The 22322-nt window shown below is 50.8% G+C and overlaps 1 protein-coding gene across 3 annotated transcripts; it reads left to right on the plus strand.

Moving 5' to 3' along the window:
* Window positions 1–226: 226 nt before the first annotated feature.
* On the plus strand, window positions 227–20754 carry TOM1 (target of myb1 membrane trafficking protein). 3 transcript variants are annotated; one of them, XM_074161981.1, is made up of 16 exons: window positions 229–333; window positions 7813–7897; window positions 8785–8863; window positions 9009–9158; window positions 9270–9404; window positions 9648–9794; window positions 10824–10940; window positions 11384–11517; window positions 12190–12223; window positions 12773–12881; window positions 13916–14036; window positions 16495–16570; window positions 17013–17075; window positions 18781–18840; window positions 19194–19230; window positions 19335–20748. In XM_074161981.1, the coding sequence occupies exons 1-16, from the start codon at window positions 282–284 to the stop codon at window positions 19481–19483; spliced, it is 1548 nt and encodes a 515-aa protein (XP_074018082.1). In that variant the 5' UTR covers window positions 229–281; the 3' UTR covers window positions 19484–20748. The 3 variants fall into 3 exon arrangements, with proteins under 3 accessions (XP_074018091.1, XP_074018082.1, XP_074018100.1); XM_074161990.1 differs by lacking the exon at window positions 17013–17075 and having other exon boundaries at window positions 227–333; window positions 19335–20754; XM_074161999.1 differs by lacking the exons at window positions 9270–9404; window positions 17013–17075 and having other exon boundaries at window positions 282–333; window positions 19335–20754.
* Window positions 20755–22322: the final 1568 nt, after the last annotated feature.

A 22322-nucleotide genomic window follows, 5' to 3' on the forward strand; every position in this document is an offset into this window, starting at 1 on the left:
GGAACGCCGAGCCTGGCGGTGTGACGCGGTGATCTGTGCTGGTTACCGACACCCGGTCCCGGCGCCGAGCGCTGCTCGGTGGCAGCCAGCGGGGCCCCGGCCTGGCTGCCCGCCTCAGCCCCCACGGCGGGGACGGGACGGGACGGGCGGCGCCGCGCGCCCCGCCCGGGCGTCGACCGCTGGCGTCACGGCGGGGCCCGCGCAGGGGCCCGCCCCAGCCTGGCGCGTGGGTCACGTGAGCGGCAGCGGCGGCGTCGTCAGCTGATCGCGGCACGGCGGCGATGGACTTTCTCCTCGGGAACCCCTTCAGCTCCCCCGTGGGGCAGCGCATCGGTGAGACCCGCGGCACCGCGCCCCTCCCTGCCTTCCCGCCCTCTCCCCCTACCCTGAGCCCCCGGGGGGCGCCCGTTCGCCCGCCCGCCGGACCCCTTCCTCGGGGAAGCGGCGGTCCCCGCCCCCCCGGCGGGATGGAAAGAGCGTCGACCAATGAGGGGAGAGCTCCGCCCTGACTGACGGGCGCTGCCGACCAATAGCGGGTGCGCAGCCCGAGGCGGTGCCGTCGGCAGCCCCCGCCAGCCAATCCGGGCGCGAGGGGGTCTTGAGGTGGCGAGGCGAAGTTTCCTCACTTAAAGGGGCCGCAGGCCGGTGGTCCGAGCCACGCCCCCCGGCAAAGCCGAGGTCCCTGATTGGCTCGGGGCCATTCCCGCCCGCACCTCGTTGAGGGCTTCGCGGGAGGGGTGGGACCCTCCGGAGGGGTAGGGGGCAGAGCAGGGGTTGCTGATTGGCTGGGCTCCAGCCGCAGCGGCCTATCGCATTCTGGGCGGGAAGGGGCCGTGCTCTCCCCGAGGTGAGGGGGCTGTGGGGGGCGGCGGCCACTGCCCCTCTGGAGGCCGCTGGGGGACAGGGCCTTCGAGTGGCCTGGCCCTGGGGCGTCCCAGCTCACCGAGTTGTGTCAGAGCTCCCTGCTGTGAAGGACGAGCATCCTGGGCACCCCAAGGGTGGCTGCCCACCCCGAACTTTCCAGCAGGGCTGTCCCCTGGCTCTGTGGAGAGCACCTCCCCTGCATCACGGGCCTTCCCGCAGGACTGAGTACCAGCCGCAGCAGTGAAATCAACAGCAGGAGCGTAGCATCCACTCTGTGACCTTGCAGGCCCATGGACAGGCAATCTCTCTTGGTCCCTGTGCTCAGGTGAGCTAGATGAACAGGGAAGAAGGACATAGTCTGAGAAAGGGGAGCAAAAAGATGCTACAGTTAGAAAGAACAAGACCGTCAAGAGCTACACTGTTCTCAAAACAGAGATGGAGTTCTTAAAGGTCTTAGAATAAAAGTTATTTTCACCCTATGTTGTATTGTCAAAGTGCCTTCAGGTTTTGCTTGGAGATTGATGTTGCCTGTTTAAGCTCTCCAGCTTGTGCACCGGCCATTTATAGTTTATGTACTTGCTCAGTCTTGTGTTTTGTCACTCGTGTGGACCTTTGTTCTTCGCTGTGAACATCTGGTCCCTGATTCAGTTGTTTTCGGTGTGCTCGCACAGGTGAATAGGCTGCTGTGGCTGGGGTGAGAAGGGAGCAAGCAGCTGCTTTAGGTAATGCTTTTAGAGGCACCATTTATTTTAGAGGCTGCCCAAAGCAGTGTCCGAGTGATGTGGGTTGGGGCCGTGGCGATGTGACACTGTACTGTTGGGTGATATAGGTGACACGCACTACAGCAAGGTGGGCAAAGGATCACCAGGGAAGGTTTTCTGTAACAAATACCTGCAGATGATCTCTGCTGTCTCCCCAGATGAATGTCACATGTTTCATCACACTTTCCAGGAGAAGCCGTTTCCTGCCCTTTCCAGAATGAATGCACTTTGATTCCCCCAGTGAGCACATCAGATACATTTTTGTGTTTGGGTAGAGGCAATCTGAAGTTATCTTTAGATGTCACAGATCACTTTTTGCCCTCAGGATCTTCCGATCAGTATAGTAGCCAGATTGTAAGTGGGTTCCCTCTGGGCTTTGCTTCGATTAAAGAAGGGATTTTCAAGCAACAAACCAACAGCGAAGAAGAAAAAAGTATTTCAAGAGTGCTGTCAAACAGGAGTTTGGAGTCCTTAGTGCCAGAGGTGTGACAGTTCTTAATGACTGGAGTTGATTTGGGTTATGGGAGTCCAAAGGGGTGGAGGAATTGCAGCGTATGAGAAAGGAACTCAGTGTGGAGGACTTGAAAGGACTGGTGGCTGAAAATATGAATGTTTTCTCCTTTTGAACACTGCCTATCAACATCCCGGGGACATGGATAAATGCTATCTTCCCAGTTTAATTTGAGACGCGAACATGACTTACCCAAACTTGTTTGGTAGGTCTGTGGCAGCTGCATGTTGAATCCATGAGCCTGATCACCAAACCTGCCTAGTGCTGCTGCTTTGGGCTGTCTGCAGAAAGCTATCACTGTGTCCTTGTAAATTACTTGGGCAAAGTCATGTATGCTTGATACAGCTTATAAAGTCTCAAAATAGCTTTAGATGAAGCCTATGGAGTAAAAAAAAACAAAAACCAAACAACAACAACAAAAAAAAAACAAACAACAAAAAACCCCAAAACCAACAAATCTTCTGTGGCACACTGCAGTTACGTTCTCGAATTTCTTCATTAATGTTAATCTATTAAATCCCATTTATTTTGCTAACAAGGAAACCGATGCTCTGATAATCTCAGTGATCTGTCACAGAATGAGTCAGTTGCAGAGGAGTAGGTTTTCTAGCTTCTTACTCCCAGTCCTGAGATTTAGTCACAAAAGTTGCCTCTGTTCTGTTTTTGGACCGTGATGTCTCTCCCCAAGTAAGGCGAATAGAGACTTGTTTGTTTGGGTTTTTTGATATTTGTTTCTGTTTTGTGGTGTTTGGTGTTTGTTTTTTTTAAACACAGTACTTCGGACCAGTGGGAAGTTTTTCTAAAGAGTGCTGAAGCATCATAGTTTGGATTCCCCCCTCAAAAGGGAAATCCACTGTGCCTCCATCTAGGAGCTAAAATAAACTTCAAAATGGAAATTCTAATTTCAAGGTGAGAGAATGGAAAGGAAACCACAAACACTCTCTCCTGACCCTGGAAGTCTGTAATTGCTAGTAATTAAGCAATAGGGAAAGGGACAGAGACAGTTTACTTCAGTGAACGAGGGCAGGCAAGAGGAAGAAGTAACAGCATAGCACAGAGATGAAGAGGATTTTTTATGGTTGGGAGCTGGGCATGAGAACCAGGAGAAGTTGAGACTGTAAAGAGGGAGCAGGTAAGAAAGAGCAGATTTCCTCTGCTCGTGGGTGAGTAAGGGGGGCAGGTACAACACAGTATGCCACAAAAATCCCCACAGCCATTTAGATGCCACCTTGCAGGTATCCCTGCTCCCCTCTGTGAGTTGGGAGCTGGTGGGAGGCAGTTAACAGCTGTTACCAATAACACTCTCCTCTCAGCACCAGGTGGTCCCGTGCAAGGTAGTGCTTCTCAATAAGGCATTGCCTTGTCTTCTGTGCCCGCTCTGTCTGGAGAAGAAGAGACAAAGGCAGCAATTAAAGGGTTATTTGATCCCTAAGACTTTGAGCTGATTCACTGGAAAGGAGCAGGAGGGGGAGTTCAGAGACCCGAATACCCACAGCACAATGCCAGTTCGAGTCTGTGTCCACCATCATCCTTGAATTAGATTTGGAGCCATATCTCTGTTCTCTCTAGAAAGGGAGTCGTCTCCTCTGTCTTTGGAGGAGAAATACAGTGAAGCTGAATGGTGGAGTCCTGCCTGAGCTGCTGCTGAAGTTTCCTCAAGGGAAGCAAAAGCATGAGGCTCAGCAAGGAGGCTTGTACCAGGTGCTGATTTGGGCCAGGGGGGTGATGCATTGAAGAGAGGTTGGGAGAAAGGACTGTTGGGTTGCTTTCTGCTTGGGGGGTTGGACTAGATGATCTCCAGAGGTCCCTTCCAACCCCATATCATTCTGTGATTCTGCGAAAACGCTGTCCCAATCAATGAAATGCTGGTGACCTGTTGAAAAGGGTGAGAAGGTGCTTGATGCTTTGCTGGGGAATTTAGAGCCAGCGGGACTGAGCACTGTGTGGAATGCTGGTTAAGGGCCTGGCTTGGAGGAGGGGCACACAGTCTCTGACAAGCTGTAGCAGAGCATGTCACGGGCGAAGGGTTTCTGAACAGTGCCTGGCTGGTTATGGGTGCTTCAGAGCTATGACGGGGAGCAAAGGGGGCAGGAACCTGTGCAGTATCTTCTGTCCCCAGCCCCTATACTTCCCCGCAATATTGACTGTACTGTTGGTGCGCTGCTGGGTGGGATCACTGGCCCCGCAGTGGGGTCCCCCCTTGAGAAGAAGCAAAGGTATGAAATCTACTCATGGCACAAAGCAAGGTACGGTTCTGTTCTGCCAGTTATGCCAAGCTCAGAGGTGTTTCTTATCTGATGATGCCAGATAGCTTTTGTAACCGAGTTGCAGTCAGCAGGAGCATGTCAAATGCCAGGCTGGAAAAGAGTTGATGCTCTGGTTCAACCTGCACCACAGTCAGTCCTCAGCAGTTCTGGGTCGATCCGAGCAATTTGTGAGGCAGCAGACTGGAATCAGACAAACCCCAGCGCTGTCACAGCCGGGGAGCCAGACTGGCTGCCAAAACAATGTGGCTTTGAAGCGGCCCCACGAAGGGTCTCCTGTACATTTAACAGCCAGTTGGTTTCGGTCTTGGAGGGAGACAGCATTCATATGCTCGCCGATAACCTCTGCCCAGGGGAATTCTCTGTGGCAGGTCAGGTTCAGCTCGTTAGCACACAGAAGTAGATGCTGCCTGATGAGCACCGGCAGGCAGAGTGGTGGGCGGGTGGCCATGCCCTGCCTCCTGTGCTCGCTGTTTTTAGGAACTTGTCGCTGTCCCCAGCCATCCCAGGCTCAGATTTCTTGAGGGGCAGGCAGCTCATGTGCTAATTACGGCTCGTGAAACGGGGCCAGCCACCCTGATCCTTCATGTGACTAATGAATAGACTTTGTTTTCTTCTCTTCTGCGGGCTTTAGTAAAAGGCTAAAGTTCAGGATTTCAGAGAAACGCCAACATAGCTTACTAGGCTTGGACAGTCCCTTCGTGCTTGGAAGCAAGGAGGATTAAAAGGGCATTAGCTCCAGCTCTCCCAAGGACAGATAGGCCAGGCCTTAGTCTGTGCTGGGTAAATTCAAGCGCTTTGTCCTTGGAAATGCCTCATGGTCACGTTCCTGGTTTTCGTATGCCCTAGTAGTGCTCTTCCAGCTTTGTATTTTTTGAGCCCATGTTGCCTTTATGGCAGGTTTGCTGCTTTCCTGCAGCTCTTGGTTGACCAGCGTGTGAACGGGGATGACAATAGCAGGATGACCACAGCGTTGTGGGGTAACAGTGGGGCAGAGCGTGTCACTTCTGAGGAAGCCCCGTTTTCCCATAAGTGGCCAGCCAGGTGAAGGAGGACTCAGGGTTTGTTTGCATTCCTGTCTGAAAAGCAAACCTGCTGCCTGACCTTGTCAGGACTGGTGTGCTTGGAGGAAAAAGGGGGGTGGTAGGGAGCAGGTTACAGAGTGCCACCAAACATGGGGAAGTGAGGGAAGGGTGTTTGCAGACTGAGTGAACACTGCAGACTGCAGAGAAAATGAGGAGAGTTGGGGAGGCTTGAACAGCAGGGACTTGATGGTTAAAGGCAGTTTTCGTTTCATCCTTGGTTTCTTCTGAAGCTCAGAGCTTCCCAGTAGGCTCAGCCCTGTTCCTGAGTTGTAGTTTTTTTCCTTTCATCTGCGGTGTTTTTCTTCAGGGGTGAGAAGAGTGGATGTGGATTTCCTTTCAGGAGAGCAACCCCTGTGTGATTGATTTGTGTGCTTCATTGCCAGCGGCAGCAAACAGTACGGAGAAACTTCTGGCTAGGCTGGGGTTCAAACCAAGGTGTGTTATGAGCAGGGGATGCCAGAGGACAGTGCAAGTGAAGGGTGTCTTTGTGACCATGTGTGCCAAATTCATCAGACTGACCTAAGCTGCAATCTGCCTGTCGGCAAGGCTGGTCGTGTGCTGTCCCAGAGCAGGATGGAACCTGGAGCTCTGCTACAGTAATGAGTCCTGATCCCAAAGGAGCCCTGAGGGAAAACATTTTCCCCCATGCATTACCACAGCTTCACCCATTCATTGGTATATGCCCTGATGCACCAGGCATGCTCCCTGTAGCCCACTGCCCTCAGTATGTTCTCCGCCACATCATCCAATGCTCTGAATCAAGGGTCCTTCAGGATATTACAGTAGTAGCCAGACCTTCAGAAAAGTGGAAGAGCATCAAGAACATTCTGCCACTCTCCTTCCCTTGATTGCCCTTTTCCATCTGGCTGTGCCCACAATGTAATCAGCATAATCACAGTGTAATCAATACATTCTGCAGTCAACAGAAAAGGTGGTGGCTGGATTGTGTTAAGATCTGGATAAGTTGCTTCATGCTGTGGTGTGTAATCTGTGGGAGAGACACGTGCCTAAGAGACTGCGTTGCACAGTGCTGTGAATAGCTCTCTGCCTGAGCCTTAAAAACAGGACATCCCAAAACATGATGGATGTGCTTGCCCAGGGAGGAGTTAAAAAAATCTTCCTTTTCCTCTGTTATGGCCCTATCCCATAACTGTGTGAATGGGCATTTTATTTCATTTCCATAGAGGGATCATTGGCTGCTGGGTCAAAAGCAGGAAGAGGCAGCTCTGCAGGGGAAGAGCCTTTCCAAAGGGGTAGAGGACCCACAGCAGCAAGGGCCAGCAATTTTTTAAAATACACTTCTTTAAGTACCTTGTTGGGTCTGACTCTCCTGAAGAGAACCTGGTAGGTGCTAAACCGGTCTGGCTAGTTTTAATTCTCTTGCCCAGTGCTAAGTCAGGTGTTTTATAGGATGGGAGAGCTGGGAAGGATGGTTCTTGTCCTCTGCTTGCCATCTGCTACATCTCTGTGTTTCCCAGTGGCCTGGAAAGTGCTGGGATCCTGCCTGCCCTGCTGGCAGTTCTGTTGCCCCAGCCACTGGTGGTGTCCCTGAAGGCATCAGTCATCTGGCGCGGCGGGACTGAGACACGGCTGATTATAGGGTGGAGACACTGGTGCTCTCGGTAATAGCTGCTCGTTTCCCAAATCTCTGCCTTGAATAACATAAATGCTCACTGAGGAATTCCTAATTAAAGGGGACACAATCAAAGCTGAAACAATATTGCTTCAACTTCAGCCTGCAGTCCACTTCTGTCCATACTCCCCAAAGGCCAGAAGTTCAGAGGAGAGATGTAAATGTTAAACAAGGAAGAGCCCTGCTTTGGCTGCTTATGTTTGCTTGTTTGTTTTTGTAGGGTCCATGTAAAAAGAAGGGGGTTGATTATTTTGTCTCCTTAATTTGGTGCAAACAAAGAGTGGTGCCATTGACATTAGGTCCATGTCAGTGTGACCAGACCAAACTCACGGTTTCTGGCCCTGCAGCAACAAAGCAACTAAACCCCCTTTCTCCAGCTGTGGAGCTGTAGTCATGCTGACCCCCTCCTTTTGTGTGCAGGACACCAGAGATCACCTAGTGTGTGTTTCGGAGTTGGTAGCATGGGTGGAGTGGGCAAAGTTGAGCAACCACCCATCCCAGTGCCTGTCAGCCATGTGCTTTATGGTGGTGACACCTAGTGGGGAGCACTTGGTGGCCTGGACTTTGCAGCTGGTTTCACCTCCTTGGATGTTGTGATGGAAGCCAGGGAGAAGGTGGCTGGGCTCTGGGGTGTCCTGGCAGAGAGTGCTAGGGCCACTCTTAGCCTTGCCATGTCTTGGTTTCTGTTTTCCAGAGAGAGCTACCGATGGGTCCCTGCGGAGCGAGGACTGGGCTCTCAACATGGAGATCTGTGACATCATTAACGAGACTGAAGAAGGGTAAGGGAGCTGGCAAGCGTACACATCCAGCGGCAGGTCCCAACACACCCTATAACACTACATCCCTAGACTGTAGCGGGAGCATGCACTGGTGGAGGTAATAAGCTAGGCTTCCAACAGTCCCTTAGATGAGACTCTGCTAGGAAACCTAGAGACACAGCAAAGCTGTCAGAGCATCTGTTAGGTGCTTCCCTGTAATATTTGTGAGCACTGAGAGCCATTCTAACAGGCCTTCAGGGTCCCCAGAGAAACCTCAATTCAAGCCACGCTGCCTCCCATCTCCCAAAGGCATATTTGCAATTCTTCTACTTTGGTTTTTTCCTCCTTCATAATGTTCTCTTTCTCTCCTCTGGGAATGTAAAAATCTGCAGGCTGGTGACTGAGGAGAGAGGAAAATCTCAGGCTGCTATTCAGTCCTCTGACTGTGCGAGTCCTGCTGGGGTTTGCTTCTCAGGTACTTTCATGTACGGTCACTCAGACATGTGCAAAGTGGGTGGGGGAGCCCTTGTCTCCCTTTCCCTGCAGGGAGATGTTCAGAATCTACCAGACTTGTTAACTCTAGACCTCGGGATTTGCCAGTGAATTCAAGGGGGACTGCTCCTTCTCTCAGTGGAGATCTCAAGAGCAGCATGTAAAAAGGAAGGTGCTACATGGAATAAAAAATGTTGGTTTCACTCCTGCTGTCCTACCCCACAGTGATGTTGACAGAGAATTAGCAAGCCTATTTTTCAGCTTCACAGTTGCATGTAAACAAAGTCAAACATCTCTACTCACAGATCTGTCACCACGTCTTTTCCATGCTATCCCCACAGTGCAAATACACCTGTCTCTGCTCACAGTTCTCAGTCCCAAGCTGTGGCCACTTGGTGTTCTGATTTCTCCTGCAGGCCCAAAGATGCCTTCCGAGCCATTAAGAAAAGAATTGTAGGAAATAAGAACTTCCATGAAGTTATGCTAGCTTTGACGGTGAGTAGTCAGGGCTGTTTCTCAACTCTGTGATATCCTGCTGTAAAGCTGAGTCCCTGGCTGAAAAGACACGGGTACCTAAAGCCAACAAGGGGAACACACATAGGCAGAGAAGGCTATAGCTAATGCTGCATTGCCTTTGAAGGTTCTGGAGACATGCGTCAAAAACTGCGGCCATCGCTTCCATGTCCTTGTGTCCAGCCAGGACTTCGTAGAAGGTGTCCTGGTGAGAACAATCCTGCCGAAGAACAATCCACCTGCCATAGTGCATGACAAGGTGCTGACCCTCATCCAGGTGAGCCAAGAAGTGTGAGCATCTGCGCTAGTTCAGAGAGTGTTTGTCTTTAGATGTTTGTACAAAAGACTACGCAAATGGTGACAGGCTGTACTGTCTCCTTCTCCCCAGTCCTGGGCAGATGCCTTCCGCAGCTCACCGGACTTGACTGGTGTTGTTGCTGTCTATGAAGACCTGAGACGGAAGGGCCTGGAGTTCCCCATGACTGATCTGGACATGCTGTCACCCATCCACACACCACAGAGGGTATGGAAGCGTTGCTGAAGAGAAGGGTGTTGGGCAGCTGCCATTCTGGAGCTATGAGGGGACTTCAGGAACTCTAGCTTGCATTTAGAGGGCTTTTGGGGAGGGAGAAGCTCCAGGACAGCCTCTTTGCTGAAAGCAGATGGGGAGTTGCCATCAACATTTCTCTCCTAATTGCACTGCCCTGTCAGCTGTGAGTGTCTAACATCTCCTTCTCTCTGTCACTTTTCCCATTTCTCTCTGTAGACTGTGTATAGCTCTGACTCCCAATCCGAACAGAACTCACCTGCGGTCAACTCCCCTCAGCAGATAGAGTCCATCCTCCACCCTGTCACCCTGCCCACTGGGAGAGGCACATCCAGTGACGCGCCCATCACACCCACACCAGAGCAGGTGAGTTGGTGGTGAGCACCAGAGCCCCATGGTGCTGCTGACTCTTTCTGCGTTTGGGGGCTGTTTCACAAGCACTGTTCTGGGACTGCTATCTTGGTCCTTCCCCAGCCTCTGTCCTCAAGGAGATGTTCCTCTAAAGCATAGACCCTTGAGAGCTCCTCACAGCTCCATTGTGGTCATAGTGATGAGCTGGGATACCACAAATACGGAGTGGTTATGTTTTCCTAAGACAGGGATGCTTTCAGGTAGAGGAAGGATCTCCTTGCTATAGGGAAGCAGGGAACCGAGACACAGAGGTTTTGAGTGAGGTCTTTGTAGTGCAGTACAGCAAAAGCTCGCTTAGTAGATGCCTCCTTATCGTCTTTGTTTATCTTGCCTCACTGCTGACTTTATATGTATCAACCCTGTCTGGCTCTGTGGTTTCCAAAGGCCAGGGATTTCTCACTTGTTTCCCCATCCTCTTTTCTCCTTCCTTACCCTGACTTCGTATGACACTATGTTTAGCACCAAACCTCCAGCTGTTGGTAGGTTGCATCCCCTTGCAGAACAGAGGGTAGAGACTGTTCTCAAGAGACTCATTAGCAGCTTTTGAAACCAGAGCAATAAAGCTTCAACTGCACACTTAGCTAAGGTTCACCTTGTGAGTGGGAATTCAATATTTTCCCCTCTTACACTGCTTTGGAAATGAAATTATTTGAGTGGCTGCCACACAGGAGCTGCTAGCTGTATTTGAATCATAACAGTAGCCTGTACTGGCTATTAAAAATCAAGGCTAGGCTAGTGGCCAAAGATCCCAGGTGAGGGCCTGGCATCTGTTACCAGCAAATGAACTTGATGGTGAGTAATGGAGCTTCCTTCTGCTGGGAGCTCCTTAGAGCTAAACTGAGTGGTGACAAATGAGCTCCCCTGTGGCCATTCACTTTGGCTTTGTGAATGTGCACATGCATGCGGTGCACTGCCATTCAGAGCTGCCTCAGTTATCTCCCGAGTCTTCCCAGGTGCAGTTTTCACTTTCCCTCCCTTTTGCAGATCGGGAAGCTGCGCAGTGAGCTGGAAGTCGTGAATGGGAACATGAAGGTCATGTCAGAGATGTTAACGGAGCTGGTGCCATCCCAGGCTGAGTCTTCTGACCTGGAGCTGCTGCAAGTAAGGAGCACTGGAGGGGCGGCACATGCAGCTCAATTTAGCAATGACTTGATGGACTAGGGCATGATGCATGCCAGGCGTGGGGAACAATTGGACAGTTTAGTGTGGGACTTACCAGGGAGCAATGGGATAAGGGAAACACAGGGAAGGTGGAGTTTCAATGGCCAAGGAAAGTTGCACTATTGAGGCTGGAATCATCTCACATGGGGACTTGTAGTCTGCAAGAGCCTTTCTTTCTGGGTGATGTCTTACATAAGAGGCATACAATTATTGCCTGTAAAGCTCAGACTCACTTTACCTCTGACACCAATATCTGTTGGCCATCAACCCTTGAAGACAGACCCCAGTAGCCTCTGGGTTTTTCTGTCCCAGTCAGACTTCCAAATCTGTGAGTGTTCAGCCTCAGCTTGACCTTTTTGGTAACTTCACCTTGCTGTGAGCAGGAGCTGAATCGCACATGCAGAGCCATGCAGCAACGTGTGCTGGAGCTGATTCCCCGTGTCCTCCATGAGCAACTCACTGAGGAACTGCTCCTCATCAATGACAACCTCAACAATGTGTTTCTGCGCCATGAAAGGTACCTCTCTCCTCCCTTCTCTGCCCTGCTCTTCCACAAGAGTTTACTGCCCCTTGAAGGCCTTCTATGCAGCCCTTTTGATCTGCCCATGAGAAAAATGCTCAAGATGTATCAGCCTGTATCATCTATTGTGGAGAACAAAGCCAGTTCTCAGTTTTTGCTGATTTGTTCTTATTCCTTCAAAACCGCTGTGTAAGTTACTGATGGAATATAAAGATGTCCCTGTGGCATAACCCAGAAGAAGAAGAAGGAGAGAACTGCATGGAAAGAGCTGGTTTTCTAGCTCTGAGGCAGACAGGGACAGAAAGGACTTGCCCAGGTGGGATCAGCACCCTTTTCTTTTTCTTCCATTTCGTCAAACCCATCTCTTAAGTTAGGATGAAGTCTGGAGAATTTAGTCCCTGTGTCTGTAGGGACAGCTGGGTTTGAACCATTTTTGTTAGAAGTAGCTCTGGAGGATCACAAGAAGCTTCCTCACACCACCTCTCAGGAGACATCAGCTCTGTGTGGCCTTGTTGTGGTGTCTTCAGTCTTGAGGGGGAATTGGGCCCTGAGCCATGGTCCCCCTTTCCTAGTGTGTAGGAAAGGGCAGACTGTGCCAAGCCTTATAAGAAATCTCTTGGGCTGAATAAGCACACCCTACTGAAATGCATCCTGTCATTTTTCTTGCAGGTTTGAGCGTCTTCGGACAGGACAGCCTGTTAAGGTAACTTGGAGCAACTGTGCCGCATCCGGCTGAATTGAAGAGAGGTTCAGTCTGCCCCATTTACAAGCTGTAGGCTTTGCTCTCCCAGCCCAGCTGCACCAGGCCATTCTAGTGTTCAGAACACTCCAGTTCCCACTGCTAGCCTCTCCCTCCCTGCCACTGGGAGCCTTCCTCTCACCCAAAGAGCAAGAGCAGACCAGCAGCAGTTAGGGTTTTCTGGTATTGAACATCGAGAGGACCAATTCCCATATGAGCCTCCCTTTGTCCTCTGAGTACTATTCTGTCCTCTGAATCAGCACCTACCCTACTTACCGACATCCAGCCGAGCTGGGAGGCTGGCTACCAAGGCTTATTCTGCCCTGGGACACTATTCCCAGCCAATTCTCTGGTCACTGTCCCCCTTCTCACAAGGAGAGGCTTTGCAGCTGTTATCTTTCGATGGGTACAGAAGAGCTTCCCTCTCCAGTGTTAATGAGCTAGGATTGCAGGGTCAGGGTGTCTAAGCTTCAGAAAGTCTTCACCATGTTCCGTTTATTTTTTACTTCAAAGGCACCAAATGAGGCAGAGAACAGCTTGATTGACCTAGGACCCAGTACTCCTTCTGCTGTGAGACAGCCTGAAGTCACCAACAACCTTTCCTCTCAGCTGGCTGGAATGAGTACGTTGCTTTGCAGTTTTCCCCTCAGTCCCTCTCCTGTGCTGCTCTGGAAATCCTTTCATGCCCTAGAATTGCCTCCTAAAATTATTTAGTCACATTCATAAAGCAGCCTAGAGAAATAGGGTGTATTGTCAAATAATAAACTCATGAAGAAACTTGTATATGCTCCAAGACACACAAGCATATGTCTCAGCATCCACACCTCACATTGTGCAGGAGGTGGACATGACTTAAGAAGGATCTCAGCACTAGGCTGTGGCTAAGGACTGGGCCTTCCAGCAGGGTAGGGGAGAAAGTTGCTCCCTTGCCAATGCCTAGCAGCAGTGCAGTTGCCTCTCACTGTGTAGCGTCAGGCTGATCTCTGGGGTCCGGGAGAAGGAAAGCAGCTGAGCTGTTCTGCAACGGCAGCCATGAGCATCTTGTGCTTGGTACCCAGGATTTGAGAGGTTGTTTACTCAAAAAGCCTGAGGGATCCTGAGGGTTCTTCAAGACATACCAACAGCCTACATAGCACTGCCTGAAGCTCTCGCTAGCTCTGAGCACATTTAGTACAGCTTGGATGCAGCTACAGAAAATTGTCAAGACTGTTTTTACAGACAAGCCAGTTGAGATATTTTTCAAGTCAGGGTTTTTCAGATGATGCCTGAGTCATGAAAATCCACTCATCTGTCTCAAAGGTGCTTTCCCAGATGCACAGGTTATCCTCTTCCACAGATTATAGAGCAATTACCTCTGAGTTGTCTTAAATGGTCAGGAACATCTAGCCTTCAGCATCAGTGCAGTCAATTGATGCTGCTGCTGCCTGAGACTGAGCTAAAAATATCTGCTGAGCAGGTGAAGAAACAGCTTCTGTTACTTCACCCACGACACTGCACACATGCATAGATATGCTGCAGCTGAGGGGCAGGATAGAGGAGTGGGCCTAGAGCAGTTTAGCCTGTTCTGATGCTAGTTTTCCACCTAACACTCTCCAAGCCCACAGCCCTCCGTTTACTGCTCTGTGCGGTCTGCTCACCCTGCTCTCTCTCCCACAGACCTGGGCTCGAGCAGCGTAAGCGCAGGACTGCACTCCCTCGACACCTCTGGCAAGCTGGAAGAAGAGTTTGACATGTTTGCCCTGACCCGTGGCAGCTCACTGGCTGAGCAGCGCAGAGAGTGAGTGTATCAGCCCACTCTGTCCTGTCCTGCCTTCTTGCAAAGGGGGAGGGCCCAGGGCAACTGGGGCTGTGACCCCAACTAGCAGCAGTTCCTGGGAGACAGTAGGATGCAATAGAAATGCACTCTTCTGACACACAGTGTTTGTAGGATGACCTGTGTGCTCCCAGTCATTCTTCCTGCTGCCGTCATCTCCTCTTCACAGTGTCTTCCTGGGCATGGGAAGAAGGAAGTGGTCTCTAAGTGTGCGTGTCCCCCACTGCTGTGTTAGTGGACTGTGGTGCCACATGTGCTGGGGAGACTTAGCGTCTGGAGATTAAGGTGTGGAGTGGGACTGGCTAAGTTTTCTTCTCTGTCTCTGAACTCATATGCCCTGACGGGTGATGTTGAATTTGGGAATCGCTGAATATCGATGCAGCCTGATGGCAGAGTATTGAACTGGAGTGCAGGAAGTATGCAGTCAGTTGTGGTTTGCAAGGCAGGGCACTGCTCTATGCCTCAGCTTCCCTGTTGGTAAGTGAGACTGATGTTTCTTCCTCCATAGTGTGTTTGAGACCTTCTGGTGTAAAGTACTAAGAGTTGGGTCTCCATAGTACTGGCTGAACTGAAGAGGTCTCTTCTCTACTGCAAAGAGTGGATTCCTGAATCCTTGTTCTGGGAGGAGCCAACAAGAGCTGTGCTGACCAGTTCCCTTTGGCTTGAGAGACTGCAGCTGATTTCACTCTGTTTTACCTGTGAGAATCACCCACTGCTCTCCATCGGTGACCAAGCAGTAGAGCCCACAGGCACATGGCTGCCTCCAGCCCTCAGAGACCTGTGCTCCTGATCTCCATCCACTGGAGTGCCTTGTTCTGCAGCTGGGCAGTAGCAAGTTAAGGTCTCCTAAAGACGTCTCCTTTCATTCCTCTGCCTCAGACTGCTTCTGGTAAAAGTGGTGGGGAAATCCATGGCCTACACAGAACTTCATGTGTTTTGCCTGTGGGTTTCCCCACCAGTTTTACTGTGGGGTGTGCTGCCTGAGGACAGAAGCAGTCCAGGACAAAAACAGTGGTGCCAACAGCACCCGATCTGGGTCTGAAATCTGAGCCACTGGTATGTGCTCCATGCTGGGGGCTGAGGGAGATCTGGGCAGGGGTGGAATCATATCCTCTCTGCTGTGGCGCAATCCTTAATGGGCTGAGGCTTGTGATCTCAGCACAAGTAACGAGACATTCTATTTATTCCTCACTGCCCTCCATCTGCCTGCATTTGCACTCCTGCCAGGTAGCCTCTACTTTCACTGGCTCAGGCTTCCCATTTCACTCACCAGCCTCTGCTCTCAGTGTCTCCCTCCGTCTGTACAGATCCATTGCCCTATTGCTGCTGGACGGGACGTGCTGACAGGAGACACAGGCAGGGCTGCTGGGGTTTGTTCCTGGCCCCCCCATGCTTCATGTGTGTCTCGGTGAAGCAGTGCTTGAAACACCTCAAGCCTTTCCTACCGTTCTTCCTCATCAGTGGCATGATAGCAGCATTGTACTTCATCCTTGATGCCATTGTCCACAGCGGCCCCTTCACTGATGAGCACTTCTTTGAGAAGTTTGAGCGCCGGTGGCCCAAGCCTTTGGCTCCCAACAAAAACAGCTCCACTTGATGGTCTGCTGGATCTGCAAAAAGGGGCCTGGGAGCAGCTGGAGAGGAGACTTGTGGAGAGTATCTGGGAGAGGCTACATTCTCCCAGCACGGACGGACTGTTTTCCCCACTCTGCATGGATCAAATGGTGATGTGTGGCATTAGCATGTGTCATAGCAGCATAGAGGGGACACAGAAATGGGGTGAGGGAGATTATGGGTGAGACGTATCTGTGTGTGGAAAGAGGTTGCTGTAATGGTGCATTTGGAGACCTTGAAGCAACACTAGGCTCTTCTGATCATCCAGTCTCACCTTCTCTGTAGCACAGACCAGTGAGTCTCCACCACCATCAGTTCATGAGTGGTGTTGGAAAAAGGGATGGTTTTGAGCTGTGTTTGTGTCTGTGAAGGTAGGTGAGTATGAGGGATTTGTGGCTCAAATCCTTTCTAAAGTAGCTGTAATCTTGTGGTCAATCTGTGTTAGTTATCTCTCTTCTGGAGTCAACCCCAGAGCAGATGGGTGTCATGGTTGATGCACCTAGCTCTGTAAGTCTGTATTTTAGTCTGTTGGATGGTTGTTTTCATATGATGCGTTGTCATCCTCCTGTCAGGTGCCAGGGCTGTCCTGTGGTATCCCACAGTGATATTGAAGTGAGTAGATTAGTCTGTTTTGTGGTGGGCTACACTTTTAGTAAGGGTTTTGCACACCTCTCTAGAAGCTCTTGGGAGCAGAATGATGAGAGCAAAAGCTGTGCAGTCAGAAGCCCTGAATATATGTTTAGGAGTTCCTGCTCTTCACTCTGACGCATCTCATCAGCCTGTGTGTTATCTAACTTCATGCTTTCAGGGTAAAGTACGAAGATCCCCAAGCCTCCAAAGGGCTCGCTGGTGCCCTGGACGCCCGACAGCAGAACACAGGAACGGTAAGTGGCCACAGAGCTTTTAGTGCATCACCAGGAATGAGAGTATCCTCCTTGCTCACCAACACAATAAATGTGCTGTCTGCTTGGAAAAAATCAAGCGCTTAACATGACTGATGATAACTCCCAGTCTCCACCAAATCACATTTCCTACCTGGGCTCTATACCTCATTCTTTAATGAGAATAATAGGGGAACTATGGAAAGTTTGGGATTGACTCAGTCAGTAACAGGATGGCCTCCTTATATCTGCAGGGAAATTTCCACCAGGAAATGTATGTTTTATTCATCTTCAGCAGGTATCCAAGTCCAGTTGCCTTCTCTCTGCAATCAAAGAAGCAGGCCACCTGTACTAGTGTGTTCTTTCCCTCACCCTAAACCCACTGCCTTCCCTCTCCCTCACCCTCTGTGATAGCAGCTTTCAGTGCAGACTTTCTCTCGACCAGGGGGACTCTGGTGCCTCTAATGATGGAGCCCAGCTGACTAAGTGGATGATGCGGCAAGGAATGGTGAGATCATGGAGTACCAGCAGGGAGGAAGGAGGCTGGGGCTGCTGAACTAGAGGTGGTGCTGGCACAGCACATGAGGATGCACAGCAGACATCAGCAGAGATTGCAAACTGAAGTGGAGCAACCCTGGTCTGGGCAAGTAGTGGAGACCAGGGTTGGTAGGAAGCAGGCAGAGTGTCAGTCCTACCTCAAGGAAACATGTCTGTAGTAAAAAATCCTAGGAGCTCCGAGGTCAAGAAAGCATGTGCCACTTTTTGAGCTAGAGCCTGTTTTGGGGTGGGTGTCTGGGGCAGAGGCACTAGCTGGTGGCATCATCAGGAAGGCTGCTGCCATTATTCCCCCTGCAGCCTCTCCTGTTCAGCATGAGCTGTGCCATTTGGAGGAAAACGCATTCCAGCTTTTACCCTGTTCAAGGCCTCCTCTCTAGCTAAAGTGTTTGATCCTTCAGGCTGTTGAATTTGGTCTTTTGGCAGCAGGAATTCTTGCAATTACATCTCCTCAGACACATTGAGACTTTGACATACTCCCAGGTCTGAAGCTCATTAGCCTGTCTTCCTGAAACGGGCACTGCCCAGACTGATGTCTGCTAAAGGAAGTTTCCCCACATGCTGTCCAGTTGGCTTGGATGCATTTCTACCCCAAAGAGTTCCTCTTTGGGTAGACAAAGCCAGTTCACTTCAAAACTTCCCTAATCTCACACATCCTCTTCCATCCCCATTCATCCATCTGCCACCTGTGGTAACTATCTGCACTTGCTCCCCAGTCTGGGGAAATCTGCTTGTCCTTGATAAGAAAGCGTTGCTCTTATTCTTGATCTTGCTGTTTTCCTGAGAGCAAGGGAGCTATACATATTAGGAGACTAATAAGTAAGTTCCCACAAATATTCTCTCATGCTTCTGCTTATAGAGCCTCTAGCAAGGGCTGCTTCTTGCTCAGCTTTGTTCAGGAGCTTGTGACTGAAGAAAAGGATCTGGGGTTTTGAATCAGACTTGATTTCCTTCAAAGTTACCTCTGTCCACTAAGAATGTGTTTCCTTGCTGTTTACATTGGCCAAGGACATGAAGTCTTCTGAGCTAGTCTCATCCCTTCTGGAAGTAAAATTTACTTTAATTGTAGAGGACTTCCTCTTTGATGGGTCTGTTTCTGTAGTTTGGTGTGATGTCAAATCCTGCTGTGCTCCATGATCCTACCAGGGAATCACTTCTTGACAGGTGTCTTTCCCCCTTAATGCGGTGCCAAACCTGGCACATCCAATATCTTCAGCATCACGGACTTTGACATCAGACTGTCACTGGTTTGTAGAAGGGATGAGGTGTAGAGAAAAGTGTGTCTCTTGTTCTCTGGCTGCCTGACACAAGCAGCCAACTTCCACCTAGTGAGTCCTCACCAAAATGGAAAGCCTGGTCCAGTCCTAATACCCCAAAGCCAACCACCAAACCCCAGATACTTTTAGTGGCACATGTCCTAGAAACTGTGCGTGTCTGCCTGTGGATGGGGCAGAGGAAGCAGGCGAGCGGTGGCATTAGTAGCTGGGAGAGCTTTGCAGTAGCACTGGCTAGACTTGGAAGGGCTGAGCTGACTGAATGGTGGGGCAATAGGGTTAGCTTTTGGGTTGGGCTTTCTTTTTGCAGAGTGGGTTTCCTGGGTCATCAGGTCATCCTGGGCCATTTTCTTGGCCTCATCACACTCTTTCCTTCTGTCCCAGGTGCCGGTTCCCCAAGCCAATTTCATGGAAGACATAGAAAAGTGGCTCTCCACTGATGTGGTAAGCGAGGGGCTGCTTTCCTGGAGCCAGCAGTCCTGCCAGAGTTGTCTGCAGGGCTGGATTTTAGGTAGTGTACTACAGCATCGGCACTGCTGAATGTGTGGCAGAGGCTTCTTGGAGGGAGCTGGGGAGGAAAATCCAAGGACACAGGGTTTGGAATACCACACCAGTATAATTGGCCTTCTGGGAGGCATAGCTAATGAACTGAGGCTCAGGGCCACTCTAACATGTCTGTGCTGCAGAAGTGGCGGGAGCCCTATATCCTGTCTCTCTCCATGCAGACAAAGAATCACATATGTGGAAATGCCTTTGCCTACCTTCCTTCTAACCATGCCTCTCTCCTCCTTCCTTAGGGAGAGTCAGAGGATGGAAAAGGTGTCACCAGTGAAGGTAAGACTTGCCAGCCAACCCCTTTCTCCAGCTGTTTCTGGCAGCGCCTTGGCTTTTCCACAAACATCCCTCCTTGCTAATGCTCTGCCCCTCTCTTGCCTCAGAGTTTGACAAGTTTCTGGAAGAGCGAGCAAAAGTTGCAGACCGGCTACCCACTTTGTCCAGCTCCTCAGCAGGGACGTCCATCTCCCCTCCTGCTGCCAGCCATCATCGGAAGCAAGCAAAGGAAGATGATGCTATGTTTGCCTTGTGAATGCTATGGACTGGTATGCTGTGGAGCAAGAGGCTGTGTGTGCTGTTTTGCTTGCCTCCGACCAGGGGCCAGCAGGGGAAGGACTCTGTCCCCTTCCTCCACTCTCTTCCTGTTTTCCCTTTGAGTTGTTTTTATTTTTAAGCTGCTTTCGGATTTCAGATAATCTTTGTTGTGTTTAGGGATGTCACACAATAGACTTGTGAAGGGGGTTTTCAAAGCTGCTAGAGAATGTGGGAGTTTGGTGGGCTTTTTTTTTTTTTTTTTTGGTACAGTGTGGGCAAAGTGGAAGAAGCTTCCCATCCTCCTCTCCAGTGAGGTAGTTAGAGATCTTGCCCAAGAAACAGGAGAGGCTGCAGTCTGCTGCTGAAATCATTCCTGCCTGCCTCTTCCCTCACCCCGTCCCTAGAATGAATCTCCAGCCCTCTGCCTGCCACTGTTAGACTGGAAAGCATGAGGATGTGAAGCATTACAGGTGGCAGAGGAGGAACACTACTGGTAGAGGGACCCTGTTGCTCTAGTCTCTCTTGCACAAGTGCTTGTGGTATGCAACACCTTCCCACTCACAACCCCTTCTCTTCCTCTTCCTTTCCTCCCCCTCCCCCTCAGTTTATCCAGAAACCTACCCACAGCCCGAATGTTTCCGTTGCATGACACCCAGCTACCAAAGCCCTTGGCTGCACACAGGGCTTGAGCTGCGAGCGGTACTCCAGGCTGAAGGGGCTGTTTGCTATGGGATAGGATGTGCTTTCAGCAAACTCTTTGCAGTTAATTTAATTCTCCCATTATTATACTACCTTCCCCTCTCTCCCCGATGCAATCCCACCTCCCTCTCTCACTTCCACTGATGCCTTCCACCTCTTTGTGCCACGGTGTGGGGAGTCTCTCCAAGCCTCTGATCAGGCCAGCGCTGTAGACTCCTTAGGATAGCTCTGTGTGCTGGGGGCAAAGAGCTGTGTTCCCTAAAGCAGAAGGCCCTTACATTGACACTGTTATGCCGGCTGGGGTAGTTTGTTCAGCTGGTGAGCACAGAGGTGAAGCAAGACATCAGTCATCTCACCCCAGCAAAGCAGCCCTGCAGCAGCCAGGCGTTCCTTTGCACGTGGGGAGAAAAACTTCTGAGCAAACTGCACACGCTGCCTAATTGCAAAAAGGCAGCCAGGGAGGAGAGTGCCAAGCCTGGGGCTCCTGCTCATGGGATTTCTTGTTGAGCGTGGGAGAGTTGCCTTTTTTTTTATTGCACATTAAAGGAGCAAAGTCTCGAGCCTCTCTTGAAGATATGCGTGTGCTGTCAGTGCCGGCATGGGGAGGGGAGGGCCCTTTGGAGGAGGAGAGGGGTGCGACCCTGCAGCCACATTTGCTCTCCACGGAAAGGTAAGGGCACTGTGGCGCTGAGACGAGGCATGTCATGGGGGCTCAGGATGCTGCGAGCCAAGCCAGGTACTCGCTGCTTTTTAGCACAGTCTCCTGGGGAGGTGACTACAGCCCATCTCAAAATAGCAAGAGGGCGAGCTACCTCCTCACCTTTCCCTCTCTGCCTTGTGACCAGATCCAAATAGCCACCTTGCAGCCCATAAATCACTTAAAGACATGCAAGATATACAGTTGCTACAGAAGGGCTCTCTGGTATCCACAGGGCGTCCTCAGTTGTACCCATGCCATCCCCTGGTGTTCAGCTGAGTGGGAGCTGGGAGAAGGATTTTTAAAAGGAGATTGAACAGATTGAAACTGTCATCTGAGACCCAGACTTGTAGGAAGGAGTTAAATTAGCTGAAGTTGTCCAAACTTCAGCACCTTCCACTCCCCCTGCCTGCACTGCAGTCTCAGCTGTACCAAGCTCAGGCAGAGGCTTGAGGATAAGAGCTGTGAGCAAAGCTGGTCTGCGGCTGGTGGCAGCAGGGCTGGAAAAAGCAGGGTGCTGGGTTTCCTCCTCTGTCAGCACTTGTGGGACGGGAGGAGGCTTTGTGCTCTTCTTCAGCTTTCCAAGTCAGACAGCACATACTGTCCTTGGGCAGTTCATCCCTTAGAAAAATGAATCGCCATTTCCAATTCCATTGCATTCCCAATGCCTCTGGGAGGAACAGGGGAGAATCTCTCCGTTCTCCACCAGGTGGTATTATATATATATGTAATATAACCCTTTTTGAGCACCAGTCCTCAAAGCAGGGTCTGCATGCTATCTTCTGGAGGTGATGGGGAGGAGAAAGCCCAGCCTAATCAGCCTAAGAGCCTGCCTGTCCTGTCCCACCTTGCTGATGAGTCTGCAAGTGGCTCTGCTGGAGGTTGCCTGAAGCTAAACAGTTGTGGCTTCATCTCTGAGCTACTCCTCCTCCTGCAGCCAATTCAGCAGCAGGACTTCACTGGGCCACAGGACCCCACTCTTCTCACCTAAAAAGGGCTTGGATAGAGCAAAGGGTGCAAATGAAGAGCGCAGCCAAAGAGCTGCGGGTTTCTGCCTTACCAAATGCATGAGGGTTTCATGTGGCAAGCACAGGTAAATGCAGGGGAGCAGCAGGGCCACACACCCCTGTCACAAGTGCAAGTGCATTTTTACCACACACGGCTTTCTGAAATATCCCTTTTTTTTTTTTTTTTTTTTTTTTTTTTTTAAACTCTCCAAAGCATCCTTGGCTCAGCAGATGCTAGAAGCGAAACCTGGGGGGAGAGGCTGGATTTGCCCATGCAGCGCTGGCTCTGGCCTCTGCTGTCACCCCTGTGGCAAGCCCAGAGCTGAACTCAGCTCCCTGGAGAGCACCTTCCCCCAAACGCAGTGAGGGCACACAGAGCTTGCACCAAAGGCTCTGTGCTGGGAGCGTGGCCTGCAGGAGGATACCTGAAGTCA

Source organism: Numenius arquata, chromosome 2 (assembly GCF_964106895.1).
Source record: "Numenius arquata chromosome 2, bNumArq3.hap1.1, whole genome shotgun sequence".
Classification (NCBI taxonomy): domain Eukaryota; kingdom Metazoa; phylum Chordata; class Aves; order Charadriiformes; family Scolopacidae; genus Numenius; species Numenius arquata.